Raw genomic sequence first — 16,443 nt, forward strand, 5'->3', positions numbered from 1 at the left:
TTCAAGACCTGTCCTCCCTCAGAGTTCCTCCTTTTTTTCCCACAGGACCCTACTCAGGGTTTCCCACTTTCAGAGTCACCCCCCCCAACCCAATGGTCTTTCCCAGTAAAGAACTTTCTCAGCAATGGCCCACTCTGGCCTTTTAGCCCATCTCAGAGCTGCTCCCCTCCAAAAAAAATAATCAAATGGATACAGTACCCAGTTAGGGTACTTCCCCAAAGCTCAGTGATCTCCACTTCTTGTGGTCCAAGGTATCATTCCTCTGGTCCTCTCTCTAACATGAATTAATGGTATTACTCATTCAGGGACTTCTTTACCCCAGGTGTAATTACCCCTAATCATCCAATGGTACCTGCCCCCTCTTGGGATCCACTACCAGCACCACACACAGGATCTCCCCTTCCCAGGAACAATAACATGTGGGGTCTTTCCCCAACCCCCTGGCACAATGGTATCTCCCACAAATATGTCCACCTCCCAGCGGGTTATGTTATGGCCCTCTCAAGGGCTCCCCCCATTATGACGTAAATGACCCAACGCCCACTTCCTTCCTCTCTAGACAAAATGGTTTCTCCCTCTCAGGATCTCCCCTCGAACCCTAACGTTATCATCATCCACCCGTGGTGTCCTCCCACACAGGCCAAAGGTCTCATCTCCTCCAAGTCTGAGTAACGAATCCCCCACTCTAGGACTCTTTCCTCTGCCCATAGAGCTCACAGAATTCAACCCCTTAGAGCCCAATAGTATCTCGGAATTCAATAGCCTCACCACTCAGAGCCTCAGTTTCCCTTCTCCGGACCAACCCCTTAGACTCAAGGTCCATCCCAACCAACCCCATCTCAGAGCCTGTGGCCTGATCTCTCTCTACTCCGCCCCCAGTAGCCCAGCCCGGTGGTCTTTTCCCCGGTGAGCAGCACCTGCATCCGTTGAAACTCCTCCTCGGACAGAGCTTGCGCCATGTTCCTCCCCCCTCCCCCCCCCAACAGCTTAATGCGCAGACGCAGCTCCTTCTACTGTCATAATGAGGGTGGGACCGAACCACTGGCCGGGAATTGAGGGGGAGGAATCGATTCCGGAAGTTCAGCGTTTTGGAGACGGAGAGAAAAGAATGAAACTGACAGGTCTGATTAATTGTAATTTAATGTTTTACCAGGCTCTAGGTCATCTGGTCTAGCGTTCGAGCTCTCATAGAATATCCATTTTGATGCGACACTATGGCCTCCCTGTGTCATGGGTGGACTCGTCGGGAAGGAAGTTTTTGCCGACAGAAAATCACCCTTCCACGGTTCTCCTTTAATGAGAATGGTTGACTTAATAACCTGAGAAATGAAAGCGGAAGCACTGCCTCCTCTTGTTCCCGCCCTCCCCCGGTGACTCGAAAGGGGAATCCCGCCTCCTGTGAAGCCCTTGTCCCTTTTCTTTTCTTTCTTTTTTTTTTTTTTTAGATTTGACGTTGATTTTCTTAACGTGATGATGTACATCCTGTTAAGTAAAAGACCTCACTACCAATAAATTTAAAATACCCGAGAAGAATAGCAGTGAATCAAACGAAAAAGCTTCATTAAAAACCAAAACAAAACAGAAACAAAAACAGGATGGCGAAACACCAGGAATATTCAAATTTAAGTATTAAAGCGCATTATAAGCCCCTCTTGTGGGCCCTGGCCAGGGAGCTCTTTTTAGAGCGTCATTCCCATACTCCAAGGTTGCCGGTTGGATCCCTGGTCAGGGGACACAAAAGAATTAACCAATGAATGCATGAATGGGTGGAACAACTGTTTCCGGTTGGATCCCTGTTCAGGGTACACAAGAGAATCAACCAATGAATGCATGAATGGGTGGAACAAGGAATTGATGGTTCTCTGCCTTCCTCTCTTTAAAATCAGTTTTTGAAAAAAAGCATCTCTTGTGCTTTCTGGCCCCTCTCTGCAACCCCCCGCTAGCCAACAGTAGTTTTTATTTGGGAAATAAAGAAATAGTATGGTTAGCAGCAACATGTCAGTACTAGGACACTCACTATTTTATTTATTTTTCAGGGGAGAGGGAACTTAATTTTGATATAATTTTAAACGTAAAGCAAGAATGGCACAAAGAAATTTCATGTACACTTTACCCAGATCCGTCCATTGTTTACATTTTGCCAAATTTGCTTTATCATTACCTCTCTATAAAATTTTTGAGCCATGAGCTTTAGCATTGGTTGATGATTGCCTAACACCAACATTCCTTTGATATTTAATAGTTGCTGTTTTACTGTAAGGAAGAGCTTTCTCTTCTCCCCCATTTATGTATGTATTTATGTCTGTAGACTCATATTCTTATTTTTTCAATGAATTATAATCAGTCACTATAATTATTTCCTTTGACCCTCAAATTGTCCCAGATTTGGCCAGTGGGAGTTCCTTCAAATTGAGTTCTGTGTCCCTTTGACTTGCCCATATCATTTTTTTTTCTGTCACTACAAGATGCTCCAGACACATTTTTCCCAGCCTTCATTGCTACTGAAGTGTAATTGTTTCTAGGCCCTTTCAGTGTACAGAGCTATGAAGTGTATGTGTGTATTCTAATTCATGTGTACACACACCTATATCTATTTTTATGTTTTGGTATAGGTGTACATATTTTTAAAACATAAGTTTATGCCCTAGCTGGTTTCGCTCAGTGGATAGACCATTGGCCTGGGACTGAAGGATCCTGAGTTCAATTCCAGTCAAGGGCACATGCTCAGGTTGTGGGATCGATCCCCAGTAGGGGGCCTGCAGGAGGCAACCAATCAATGATTCTCTCTCATCATTGATGTTTCTATCGCTCTCTCTCTCTCCTTTCCTCTCTGAAATCAATAAAAATATTTTAAAAATAAAATAAAACATAGCCCTGCCCTAGCTGGTTTGGCTCAATGGATAGAGCGTCAGCCTACAGACTGAAGGGTCCCAGGTTCAATTCTGGCCAAGGGCACATGCCTGGGTTGAGGGCTCGATCCCCAGTAGGGGGCATGCAGGAGGCAGCCGATCCATGTTTCTCTTTCATCAATGTTTCAAACTCTCTATCCCTCTCCCTTCCTCTCTGTAAAAAATCAATAAAATATTTTTAAAAGTTACTTGAGTTAGTTCTACCCCTCCCCGCCGCCTTCAATGAAGATGTGTGATTCATTTGAAATACAGTTGGGTTTCATTGTTTCTGTTGGAATTCCATTTTGCACTCCCCACCTTTGTTGAAGTAACCAATCCCTTTACTTTCTGGTTTATCCTTTCTGTGGTTTTGGCACAAATGAGCAGATACATGTATATTATCTTATTTATCCTACATGAAGAATAGGATACCTGCATTGTCTATTTGATAATCTCTCTCCACTATGTAGTACCCTATTTTGTAGATGTATCATAACTTAACCACTCTCCTATGTTTGCCCATGTAGGTAGTTGCCAATATTTTACAATTATAAACAACTAGAGGCCCGGTGCACAAAAATTTGTGCACTTGGGAGGGTCCCTCAGCCTGGCCTGTGCCCTCTCACAGTCTGGGACCCCTCGGGGGATGACCACCTGCTGGCTTAGGCCTACTCCCCGGGGGATTGGGCCCAAGCTGGCAGTCAGACATCCCTCTGGCAGCCCGGCAGCCCTAAAAAGAATGTCCACTTGCCAGCGGGGAACAGGCCTAAGTTGCAGTCAGTCATCCTTAGCGCTGCTGAGGAGGCAGGAGAGGCTCCCGCCACCACCACTGTGCTGGCAGCAGTCAGCCTGGCTTGTGGCTGAGCAGAGCTCCCCCTGTGGGAGCACACTGACCACCAGGGGTCAGCTCCTGCATTGAGCATCTGCCCCTTGTGGTCAGTGTGTGTCATAGTGACCAGTCATTCCCAGTTGTTCTGCTGTTAGGGTCAATTTTCATATTACCCTTTTATTCTATAGGATAGAGGCCTGGTGCATGGGTGGGGGCAGGCTGGTTTGCCCTGAAGGGTGTCCCGGATCAGGGTGGGGGTCCTGCTGGGGTGCCTGGCCAGCCTGGGTGAGGGGCTGAGGGCCGTTTTCAGACTGGCCACACCCCCTTCAGGGTGGGGGTCCCGCTGGGGTGCCTGGCCAGCCTGGGTGAGGGGCTGATGGCTGTTTGCAGGTTGGCCACAGCACCTTCAGTGTGGGGGTCCCCGCTGGGGTGCCTGGCCAGCCTGGATGAGGGGCTGATGGCTGTTTGCAGGCTGGCCAAGCCCCCCAGCAGGGACCCTCACCCATGAGGGTGTGGCCAGCCTGGGTGAGTGCCTGATGGCTGTTTGCAGGCTGGCCACAGCCCTTTCAGGGTGGGGGTCCCCCAGGGGTGCCTGGCCAGCCTGGGTGAGGGGCTGATGGCTGTTTGCAGACTGATCACAGCCCCTTCAGTGTGGAGGTTCCCACTGGGGTGCCTGTCCATCCTGGGTGAGGGGCTGAAGGCCATTTGCAGGCTGGCCACATTTCCTTCAGGGTGGGGGGTCCTCCTGGGGTGCCTGGCCAGTCTGGGTGAGGGGCTGAGGGCCATTTTCAGGCTGGCTAAGCCCCCCAGCAGGGACCCTCACCCCATGAGGCTGGGGCCATCCTGGGTGAGGGGCTGATATCTGTTTGCAGGCTGGCCACGGCCCACAGCTACCCAAGCTCCCAGTGGAGGCTTGCTGGAAGCAGGTATCTGGGAATTATTTATCTTCTATAATTGAAACTGTGTTGCTATGAGCGGAGGCCACAGCCAGCTCAGGGCAGGCGGGAAGCTTGGCTTCCTCCATCGCCTGGGCAACCAAGCCTCCTGCTTGCTCCAGCTCCATGGCTGCCAGCCGCCATCTTGGTTGGGTTAATTTGCATATAGTCGCTCTGAGTGGCTGGTGAGCGTGGCTTGGGGCATAGCGAAGGTACGGTCAGTTAGCATCTTTGTCTTTGATTAGTGTAGATGCCAAAAAGAATACCCTTGTCTATATATGTATTTTCATATTATCTGAGGTGTATCTTCAGGGTAAATTCATAGAAATAGGATTGGTACATCAAAAAAGTATAAAAGTTTTGCCCTAGCTAGTTTTGCTGAGTGGATAGAGCATCAGCTAGGGACTGAAGGATCCAGGGCTTGATTCCGGTCAAAGGCACATGCCTGGGTTGAGGGCTTGATCCCCAGTAGGGGATGTGCAGGAGGCAGCTGATCAACCTCTTATCATTGATATTCCTTTCTTTTTTTATATATATATATATTTTTAAAAGTAGTGAGATCCCAAATCGAGACTCTTTTTTTAAAAAAATATATTTTATTGATTTTTTACAGAGAGGAAGGGAGAGGGATAGAGAGTTAGAAACATCGATGAGAGAGAAACATCGATCAGCTGCCTCCTGCACACCCCCTACTGGGGATGTGCCCGCAACCAAGGTACATGCCCTTGACCGGAATCAAACCTGGGACCTTTCAGTCCGCAGGCCGACGCTCTATCCACTGAGCCAAACCGGTTACGGCTCTTTTTTTATATTTTTACTAGAGGCCTGGTGCACGAAATTCGTGCACTGGGGGATGGGGTTCCCTCAGCCCAGCCTGCCCCTCTCACAGTCCGGGAGCCCTCAGTGGATGTCCTACTGACGGCCACAGTCTGGCACCAGAGGTTCAGAGCAGGCGTCCTGTCTGTGTGTGTGTGTGTGTGTGTCCCCGCTGGGGGCCTGCCCCTAGCCGCGTCGGAGGCTCAAAGCAGGCACTGTGTGTGTGTGTGTCCGCTGGGGGCCTGCCCCCAGCCTCATCGGAGGATCAGAGCAGGTGCCCCGTGTGTGTGTGTGTGTGTGTGTGTGTGTCCCTGTTGAGGGTCTGCCCCCAGCCACATCGGAGGCTCAGAGCAGGTGCCCCGTGTGTGTGTGTGTGTGTGTGTGTTTGTGTGTGTGTGTTTGTGTGTGTGTGTTTGTGTGTGTGTGTGTGTGTGTGTCTGCTGGGGGCCTGCCCCCAGCTACACCGTGGAGGCTTGGAGCAGGCGCCCCTCTGTGTAGATCTCTCAGGCTTCTGGCCTCCACTGAGTGTTGTTCTCTCCCTTGAACTGTGGCCAGGGTGGGGTGCTGCCTGCAGGCCACACTTTCCTGCTCATGGATTGCCGCAGAGACCCGAGGGCAGGCCGTGCTGGGTGCTGCCTGCAGACCACGCTTTCCTGCTTGTGGAGCGCCACGGTGATCTGGGAGCAGGCCCTGAGGGGGGCTGCCTGCAGGCCGTGCTTTCCTGTTCGCGGATGGCCACCGCAACCAGGGAGCAGGTCCAGCTGGGGGCTGCCTGCAGGCCGCACTTTCCTGCTCGCGGATCGCCAGGGCGACCTGGTAGCAGGCCTTGTTGGGTGCTACCTGTGGGCTGCGCTTTCCTGCTCGCGGATCGCCACAGCGACCTGGGAGCAGGTCCTCCTGGGAGGCCTGGATGGCAGTGGGGCGGTGGCAGATCGCTGCTGTCCCGCCCCACTGCCCCGGTTGCACAGGGGAGGCCCGGATGGCGGCAGGGCAGGAGGCGGATCACGCTTTCCCACCCAGCCTGCAGTATGCAAATTTAACGGCCATCTTTATTTGGTTAATTTGCATACTCTTCTGATTGGCTGATGGGCATAGCGAAGGTACAATTAGCATATTTGTATTTTATTAGTGTAGATTGATTTCAGAGTGGAAGGGAGAGGGAGAGAGAGATGGAAACATCAATGATGAGAGAATCATTGACTGGCTGCCTCCTGCATGCCCCCTACTGGGGATCGACCCTGCAACCCAGGCATGTGCCCTGACCGGAATCGAACCCGTGACCTTTCAGTCCACAAGCGAGGCTCTATCCATTGAGCCAAACCGGCTAGGGCTGATATTCCTATCTTTCTCTCCCTATCCCTTCCTTTCTGAAATATATATATATATATTAGGTATTCCCAAGTTCCTTCACAAAAGGGCTGTTCCAATTTCATTCCCAGTAGCAATGTATTTGAATGCCTGTTTCCCCTCAGCTTCTTCACAGACTGTGTTGTCATATTTAAATTCTTTCTCTGATCTGAGAGGTAAGAAATGGCATCTCATTGTAGTTTTCTCATTTTCATAGGTGTAAGTGATTTGCCTGCTGTGGGAAAATGTTTTCAGATGTCATATATACTAGGTTCGTTGGCTGGTCTAAAAATTAAATTGACATAAGACAGATTAATAAGAGAAAAACAAATTTAATTTTGTACAAATGGGAATCCCATAAAAATATGAAACCCAAAGGAAGTCAAGCAATTGAAGCTTATATGCCATCCTGAGCTAAGGAATGGGAAAGAGCCTGGGACTTCAAAGGTAAGGAGGGCAATTCACAGGAAATGAGAAGAGCAGATGTTTGGTAATCAGATGTTGGCCCTGCTATGAAGGTAAGTCTTTCAGATAAAAAGTTATCTCTGGTAATAGTTCTCTTCCTGGGTTGGGCTCCCTATCTAAATTCCTTTAGGCAGTTAAGGGAGAGGTAAGTGTGACAGTTATTTTTTTTTTTTTACCATATTTATGATCCTAGGAGCTAGGAAATAGATGTATGTATACTAACTCATATATATATGAAATTATTTTCACATCTATTCATCTATATACTTTAAGATAAAACATGAATTCATACCAGTACCACATGGTTCATTCTAGCCTTCCCTTTTAAAAAAATATATTTTACTGATTTTTTACAGACAGGGAGGGAGAGAGATAGCCTTCCCTTTTTTGCTCTCTGTAGCCTCCCACTCCAACCATGAGAAAGCTGGATCCAGCCATCCACCACCCATTTACTTAATGGCTCAGTCCCAGTAGGCATGTATGACAATATCAGAATTGTTAACCTGTACCCCGTGGGAAACAACGTTATCAAAATTGAGTTTAACTGCTTTTCTATGGTTCCTTTTGTCTTTAGCCTTGGAGTTTCCAGTAAAATATCATTTTTCCAAGGTTACTTAGGTCAGCATGTCTTCTCCCCATGTCCTTCAGTGAGCTTATTTATAACACAGTTAGATTATGTTTTCACAGTCTTCATTCTATTATGGGATTCCCTGACCTCCTGGTTGATTTTTTTTAACTTCTCATACAATACATTTGTGTGTGTGTGCTGTAAAGATGGGTTTTGACAAATACATTTTAAAGTTTTTCGCACATAATTTTTTTCCACATTTCCTTTTAGGTTTCTTCTTAAAGCATGTTATCTTCTTTGTTGCTATTATAAATAGGGGTTTCTCTATTATTATATCCTCTAACTGGTTATTATTTGTATATATATTAGGGCCATTGATTTCTCTATGTTAATTTTTATATCCTGTCACTTTGGTGAATACTTTTCTTGTTAGAGTTAATTTACTATTGATTCTCCAGCGTTTCCCAGGTATAAAATCATATCTCTGAAAACAGAGATATCTTTATTCTTTTCTAATTCATGTGCCTCTCATTGATTTCTCTCCTCTAATTACCACTTTTCACTAACAGGAACCAGGGCTTCTTGTTGACATCTGATGCCAGGGCTGGGGCCGGGAAAGTACAAGATGAGCCTGGAGCATCTTGCTTTACCATCCATTAAATGAATTAGCATCTAAAAAGAATCCTTGAGTCCAAACTAATCTAAATAAATAAATGGACAAGGGGGAACTATTCCTTATAGAGGAACACCAACAAATAAATAGAAGAAATTTTGGAATTAAAAAATTACTATTTAACAACCACTTCTGCAATAATCATCAATGGGTGCTAACAATAGTGGGTAAAAATGTGATGAAGAACACTATATTTACCTAGTATCAAAGGGATCGCCTCACAAATTACCTCTTAATTATAATGGGAAAAAGGATAACGTTACAGTGGAAAAAGTGGACACCACCTTAACCAAGTGGACAACATTAACACAAACAATATGGGAACAAACTGATATTTCCTGCTTCCGGATGTGACTTACTGACAAAGACACATTACTTCTGTGGTGTTTGTGCCAAAAATTCATATCCCGAGTCTAAATCATGAGAAAACATCAGGCAAACTCCAACTGAGGGACATTTTACAAAATAACAGGTATGTGCTCTTCAAAAACATCAAAGACATGCCCTGGCTTGTGAAACTCAATGGATAGAGGTAGGCCCGTGCACCAAAGGGTCACGGGTTTAATTCCCAGTCAAGGGCATGTACCTGGATTGCAGGTTCACTCCTTGGCCCTAGTTGGGGCACATAGGGGAGGCAACCAATCAATGTGTCTCTCTCACATTGATGGATGTTTCTCTCTCTCTCTCTCTCTCTCTCTCTCTCTCTCCTCCCTCCCTCCCTCCCTTCCACTCACTCTAAATATCAAAGGGAAAAAAACCTCAGATGAGAATTAACAAAATTAAAAATTTAAAAAAACATCAAAGTCATAAAAACAAAAACAAGAAAAAGTGAGGAAGTAATCCAGTTTCAAGGAGACTAAAGGAACATGACAGCTAAATGTAACATGTGATCCTGGATTTAATCCTGTACCAGGAAAAAAAAATTATTATAAAGGACTAAAGGCCTGGTGCATGAATTTGTGCACCAGTGGGGTCCCTCGGCCTGGCCTGTGGAATGGAGCTGAAACTGGCTCTCCGACACGCCCCCCGAGGGGTTCCAAATTTCGAGAGGGCTCAGGCCAGGCCGAGGGACCCCACCAGTGCACGATCACGTCTAGAGAGGGATGCAGAAAGTTGGCCAGGCAGGGAAGGACCGAGGAAGGGCTCCAGGGCATGTCCAGCCTGTCTCACTCAGTTCCAATCAGCTGAATCCCAGCAGCAAGCCAACCTACTGGTCAGAGTGTCTGCTCCCTGGTGGTCAGTGCACATCATAGCGAGCCATTGAGCAGCCTTAGCATATCATTAGCATATTATGCTTTGGTTGGTTGAATGGCCAACTGGACAACCAGAAACTTAGCATATTAGGCTTTTATTATATAGGATGCCAGTGGGTCAACTGGGAAGCTTCGAATAATGTCAGTAAAATAGACAATAATAGTGTATCAGTATTAATTTCCTGATTTTTATAAGGATACTGTGATTATATAAGGAAAATGTCTTTCTCATATGTCTTTGCACAGGAAAGAGTTAACACAGTAGGCCTGAGACTGCCTAGCCTTATAAAGACTTCATTGCAAGGTTGGCCCTTGACTAGCATCTGGAAACTTGGCTGGTAAACAATTCCCTACACTGTTATAAAACCTTTTCTAAATTATAAGAGTGGTTCACTGGGCTTAACCAGTTTGTATAAACAGTGTGATTTATGCAGAGTACCTGCATTCCTTCAGGTAGTCTGGAATTTCGGTACAAGCTAGGTAGACGGTGTCTCATGACCAGCTCTCAGTGAAAACCTCGGGCAGTGAGTCTCTAATCAACTTCCCTGATATACAACACAACAGACACATTGTCATAACTCTTTGCTGGAGGAACTAAATGTATCTTGTGTGACTCCACTGGGAAGCAACTCTTGAAAGCTTGTGCCTGGTTTCCTCCAGACTTTGTCCTATGTGCCTGTTTCCTTTGCTCAAGGGAGAAGGATACCATAAGAAAGCCTGTGTTGGATTTCTCCACATTCCACCTGTGTCCTTTTTATCTTGTTGCTCTTATCTTGTATTTATCCTTTCAGTGATAAAGATTAGTTGAGTACAACTATATGCTGAATCCTATGAGTCCTCCTACTGAATCACCAAACCTGTGCATGGTCTTGGGGACCCCTAACATGGAGAGAGAGAGAGAGAGAGAGAGAGAGAGAGAGAGAGAGACCTAGAGAGAGACAGAAAATGAGACAAAGACAGAATGATAGAGGAAAAGTGGCAAAATCCCATATAATAAAAGGCTAATATGCAAATTGACCAAACAGCAAAATGACTGGTTGCTATGATGTATTCTGACCACTAAGGGGCAGACGCTCAATGCAGGAGCTGCCCCATGGTGGTCAGTGTGCTCTCACAGGGGGAACGCCACTCAGCCAGAAGCTGGGCTCATGGCTGGCGAGCACAGTGGCGGTGGCGGGAGCCTCTCCTGCCTTCCACAGCAGCACTAAGGATGTCCTACTGACGGCTCTGGCCTGCTCCCTGTGGGGAGTGGGCCTAAGCCGTCAGTTGGACATCCCCCAAGGGCTCACAGACTGTAAGAGGGTGCAGGCTGGGCTGAGGGACCCCCCCCAAGTGCACGAATTTCATGCACTGGGCCTCTAGTGTTAACATAAGAGGCATCTGAATGAAAGGTATTGTTATTTTGCAACTTTTCTGTAAATCTGAAATTATTACAAAAAAAATATTTAAAAATGGAAAGTGAAACCAAATCTGTATCCTATGTGAGCTCATTGGTCATCTATTTCTAGGCCTTCTCAGTGAATAGACATGGGAAATACATGCAAGCACACACTCACACACAGAATTTTCTTTCTCTGTCTTATCTAAAGTCATGAGAATATGCTCTGGCCAGCATGCTCAATGGTTAGAGAATTGGCCCACATACTGAAAGGTCTCGAGTTCAATTCCCAGTCAAGGGCACATACCTGGATTGCACGTGTGTGTTTTTTTAATATATTTTTATTGATTTCAGAGAGGAAGGGAGAGGGAGAGAGAAATAGAAACATCAATGATGAGAGAGAATCATTGATCGGCTGCCTCCTGCTCACCCCACCCTGGGGATCGAGCCTGCAACCCGGGTATGTGCCCCTGGCCGGAATTGAACCTGGGACCCTTCAGTCCACAGGCCAACACTCTATCTACTGAGCCAAACCAGCTAGGGATCATCATTGAAGTTTCTATCTCTCTCTCCTTCTCCCTTCCTCTCTGAAATTAATAAAGACATATTTTTTAAAAGTGTATGATTCAATGTTTTTTTTTAGTACATTCACAGAGTTATATGAGCATCACCACAATTTTAGGAACTTTTCATCATCCCAGAAAGAAACTCTGTACCCATTAGCAGTCACTTTCTACTCCTCTCCAATTGTAGGTAACCACTTTCTATTTCTATAGGTTTGCCTTTTCTGGACATGTCATATAAAATCATACAACATGTGGTCATTTTTTATCTCAAGAAAAATTATTTTATTTTACTGGTTTGGCTCAGTGGATAGAGCGTCGGCCTGCGGACTCGAGGGTCCCGGGTTCGATTCCGGTCAAGGGCATGTACCTTGGTTGCGGGCGCATCCCCACTGGGGGCTGTGCAGGAGGCAGCTGATCGATGTTTCTCTCTCATCGATGTTTCTAGCTCTCTATCCCTCTCCCTTCTTCTCTGTAAAAAATCAATAAAATATATTTAAAAAAAAAAAAGAAAAATTATTTTATTTTTTAAAAATTAAATCTTTATTGTTCAGATTATTACAGTCGTTCCTCTTTTTCCCCCCATAGCTCCCCTCCACCCGGTTCCCACCCCACCTCTGCCCTTACCCTCCCCCCCCACTGTCCTCATCCAAAGGTGTACGATTTTTGTCCAGTCTCTTCCTGCACCTCCACACCCCTTTCCCCCAAGAATTGTCAGTCCACTCCCTTTCTCTGTCCCTGATTCTATTATAATCACCAGTTTATTCTGTTCATCAGATTATTTATTCACTTGATTTTTAGATTCACTTGTTGATAGATGTGTATTTATTGTTCATAATTTGTATCTTTACCTTTTTCTTCTTCTTCCTCTTCTTAAAGGATACCTTTCAGCATTTCCTGTAATATTGGTTTGGTGGTGATGAACTCCTTTAGCTTTTCCTTATCTGTGAAGCTCTTTATCTGACCCTCAATTCTGAATGATAGCTTTGCTGGGTAAAGTAATCTTGGTTGTAGGTTCTTGCTATTCATCACTTTGAATATTTCTTGCCACTCCCTTCTGGCCTGCATAGTTTCTGTTGAGAAATCAGCTGACAGTCGTATGGGTACTCCCTTGTAGGTAACTGCCTGTTTTTCTCTTGTTGCTTTTAAGATTCTCTCATTGTCTTTTGCCCTTGGCATTTTAATTATGATGTGTCTTGGTGTGGTCCTCTTTGGATTCCTCTTGTTTGGGGTTCTCTGCACTTCCTGGACTTGTAAGTCTATTTCTTTCACCAGGTAGGGGAAGTTTTCTGTCATTATTTCTTCAAATAGGTTTTCAATATCTTGCTCTCTCTCTTCTTCTGGCACCCCCATAATTCGGATGTTGGTATGCTTGAAGTTGTCCCAGAGGCTCCTTACACTATCTTCATATTTTTGGATTCTTTTTTCTTTTTGTTTTTCCGGTTGGGTGTTTTTTGCTTCTTCATATTTCAAATCTTTAACTTGATTCTTGCGATCCCCTAGTTTGCTGTTGGATCTCTGTGTAATATTCTTTATTTCAGTTAGTGTATGCTTAATTTCTAGTTGGTCCTTTTTCATATCCTCGAGGGTCTCACTAAATTTATCAGCGGTTTCTAGAAAATTATTGAAGAACCTTATAACCATGGTTTTGAACTCTATATCCAGTAGTTTGCTTTCCTCCATTTCTGTCATTTGTGACCTGTTTTTTTGTCTCCGCATTTTGGCTACTTCCCTGTGTTGATAGAGTGGCTTTCTGTGCTAAGTGTCCTATAGGGCCCAGTAGCTCAGCCTCCCCAATTACCTGAGGTGGACACTCTTGGTGCACCCCTTTGTGGGCTTTGTGCACAGTCTTGTTGTAGTTAAGCCTTGATTGTAGTTGGTATCATGGGGAGGAATTGACCTCCAGGCCAATTGGCTGTGAGAATCAGCTGTGTCTACGGTGGGAGAACTTCTGTGCTGGAGACACCCTTATGGGGCAAGCCTTGCTTCAGTGGGGCTTTGGTGCTCACTGAGTCTGCCCTCTGAGTGTGTCCCTTATGGATCTGAGGAGTTGTAATCTGGATGGTCCCACTCTGACCAGTGGGTACACTGGCTCTTGGATCTCTAAGGAGGTGCTAATTTAGCCTCTGCCTGAGGCTACCCCGCAGGAGCTACAGAGAGATCTGCAGATTCTTCTTCTTTGTTTGGGGTTTGGAGGTGTCCAGATGAGGCCCAGTTGTGAAGCAATGCAAGCTGCTGTGGGGCCTTGGGCCTTCTTTTGGGATGTTCTAGGTCTCTCTGATTCAGCTGCAGTTTGTTAGGTAATTTTAGATTGCAAAGGGCCAGGGCATTCATATGCAAAAGCCTCTGTGCACAGCTTGGGTGGGGCGGGGTCTCAGGGAATCAACAGAGTGGAGCAAACAGCTATGGCTGATCCTCAGTCCTGCCCTAAGAGGCCCCGGGTCTCAGTGTCCCGGTAATCACTGCAAGCACCTCTGAGAGAAAGCCGCCCTCGAGTTCTGCCCGCTGCCAGACAGTCCAGTTTCTCCCCATATGAGTCTGGGTCCCCAGAGACTCGCCCAGAACTGGAGTCAGGGCAGTCGGGAGCTTATGACTCCCTCCCAATTAAAAAAGACAGCCGCGTCCTCAGTTGCCAGCCCTTGCCGCGTGCGCCTCCGTACCTCTGCACTTTACTTCCGCACCTCCTCTGAGTCTCAGTGTGCTTTTCTCTTTCCTGCTAGTTGTAGAATTTCCACTCAGCCAGCCTTCCTGTGGTTCTGGATGATGTCTGTTTTGTCTTTTAGTTGTATTTTTGAAGTGGTTGTGCGAGGCAGCAATTTCCAGTGTTTACCTATGCTGCCATCTTGGTTTCTTCTCAACATGTGGTCTTTTGTGACTGGCTTCATTCTCTTGGCATAATGTTTTCAAAGTACATTTATGCTGTAGTTTGTATCAGTACTTCATTCCTTTTTATTGCTGAATAATATTCCATTATATGCATACTGGTGCCCTGGTGCATGGATTCATGCACATTGAAAGGAAATTAATTAGAAGGTGTCCGGTGGGGCAGGACTGAGCGAGATGGGCCAGACATGCCCTGGAGCCAACCTCCTGTGGTCCCTCCCCAGCATCTGGGGAGTGAGCAGGATCCCTCTGGCAGGTGGGGATTAGGCCAAAACTGGCCTTCTGACATCCCCTGAGGGGTCCCGGAGTGTGAGAGGGCACTCTGCAAAGTTGCTGTCGTACAGGGTGTGGAATGCAAACGCAAGTGTGCAGTAAACCAGATTCGGGTCCGACAGTGCCACAGCAACAACATAACCCACGGCCGAAGGTGGAATCGCGCAGCTCTGCAAGGAATCGGGCTCCCTCCTCTCTGGGTTTGGGGTGCGTCACCTGAGAACCGCCGCTGCCAAGTCACTGCAGCTCAGCAGCTCCTGCGTTGAGCATCTGCCCCCTGGTGGTCAGTGCACGTCATAGTGACTGGTCAGATGGTCGGACACAGCATATTAGCCATATATATATATATATAATTTTGTACTGGAAGCCCAGTGCATGAAATTCATGCATGGGTGGGGTCCCTAGGCCTGGCCGGTGATCAGGGCCTATCAGGCCCTCTTGCCCAGTCCTGATTGGGGCCAGGCTTGATGGGGCCTGCTGGCTGCCAGACAGGGGAGGGAAGGGGAGGGGCCATGGGAGGTTTGCCAGCAGTGGGGGGGAGGGACCGTGGGAGGTTGGCTGGCCATGGGAGGTTGACTGTGGGAGCGCACTGACTACCAGGGGGCAGCTCCTGCATTGAGCGTCTGCCCCCTGGTGCATGTCATGCGATTGGTCTTCCAGTCATTTTGGTCGTAATGGTCACTTAGGCTTTTATATATATAGACTAGAGGCCTGGTCGTGCACCACTGGGGTCCCTCGGCCTGGCCTGCGGGGATTGGGCTGAAACTGACCCTCCGACATCCCCTGAGGGGTCCTGGATTGCCAGAGGGCGCAGGCCAGGCTGAGGGACCCCACTGGTGCACGATCAGGGCCAGGGACAGACCGCGGGAGGGCTCCAGGACGTGTCTGGCCCATCTGGCCCAGTCCCAATCAGGGCTGATCAGAGCTGGCTGGCCGGGGAGGGACTGTGGGAGGTTGTCCAGCTGGGGAGGGATCATGAGAGGGCTCCAGGGCGTGTCTGGCCCGTCTCACTCAGTCCCGATTGCCAGACCCCAGCAGCAAGCTAACCTACTGGTCAGAGCATCTGCCTCCTGGTGGTCAGTGTGCATCATAGCAACTGGTCAAATGGTTGAACGGTCAGACGCTTAGCATACTAGGCTTTTATTATATAGATTACCACATTGAATCATAAACTTTAAATAGGAGAATTTAATGGGATGTGAATTACATCTCAATAAAGCTGTTAAAAAAAGAAAATAATTTAACCCTAGCTGGTTTGCCTCAGTGGATAGAGGGTCAGCCTGTGGACTGAAGGGTCCTGGGTTCAATTCCGGTCAAGGGCACATGCCCAGGTTGTGGGCTCAATCCCCAGTGGGGGGTGTGCAGGAAGCAGCTGATCAATGATTCTTTCTCATTGTTAATGTTTCTATCTCTCTCTCCCTCTTCCTTCCTCTCTGAAATCAATAAAAATATATTTAAGAAAAAGAAAATAATTTAAAACCTAAAACAAAATTTAAAAGATTTTAGCATATAATTCTGCTGGGAAAAAACACACAAAGAAAAGAAAGCTGGAATGGCTATATTAATAGACAA

General features: G+C 46.9%; 1 protein-coding gene across 2 annotated transcripts in view; it reads right to left on the bottom strand.

Moving 5' to 3' along the window:
• GRIPAP1 (GRIP1 associated protein 1) overlaps nt 1-975 on the bottom strand; it is a 21,836-nt gene extending 20,861 nt beyond the window's left edge. For both annotated transcript variants that reach the window (XM_014463004.2, XM_023760933.1), the window contains exon 1: nt 918-975. In XM_014463004.2, the coding sequence (XP_014318490.1) occupies nt 918-959 (42 nt within the window). In that variant the 5' untranslated portion in view covers nt 960-975. The remainder of the gene's footprint in view (nt 1-917) is intronic.
• Nucleotides 976-16,443: the final 15,468 nt, after the last annotated feature.

Source organism: Myotis lucifugus, unplaced genomic scaffold (genome assembly GCF_000147115.1).
Source record: "Myotis lucifugus unplaced genomic scaffold, Myoluc2.0 scaffold_196, whole genome shotgun sequence".
NCBI classification, from domain to species: Eukaryota; Metazoa; Chordata; class Mammalia; order Chiroptera; family Vespertilionidae; genus Myotis; species Myotis lucifugus.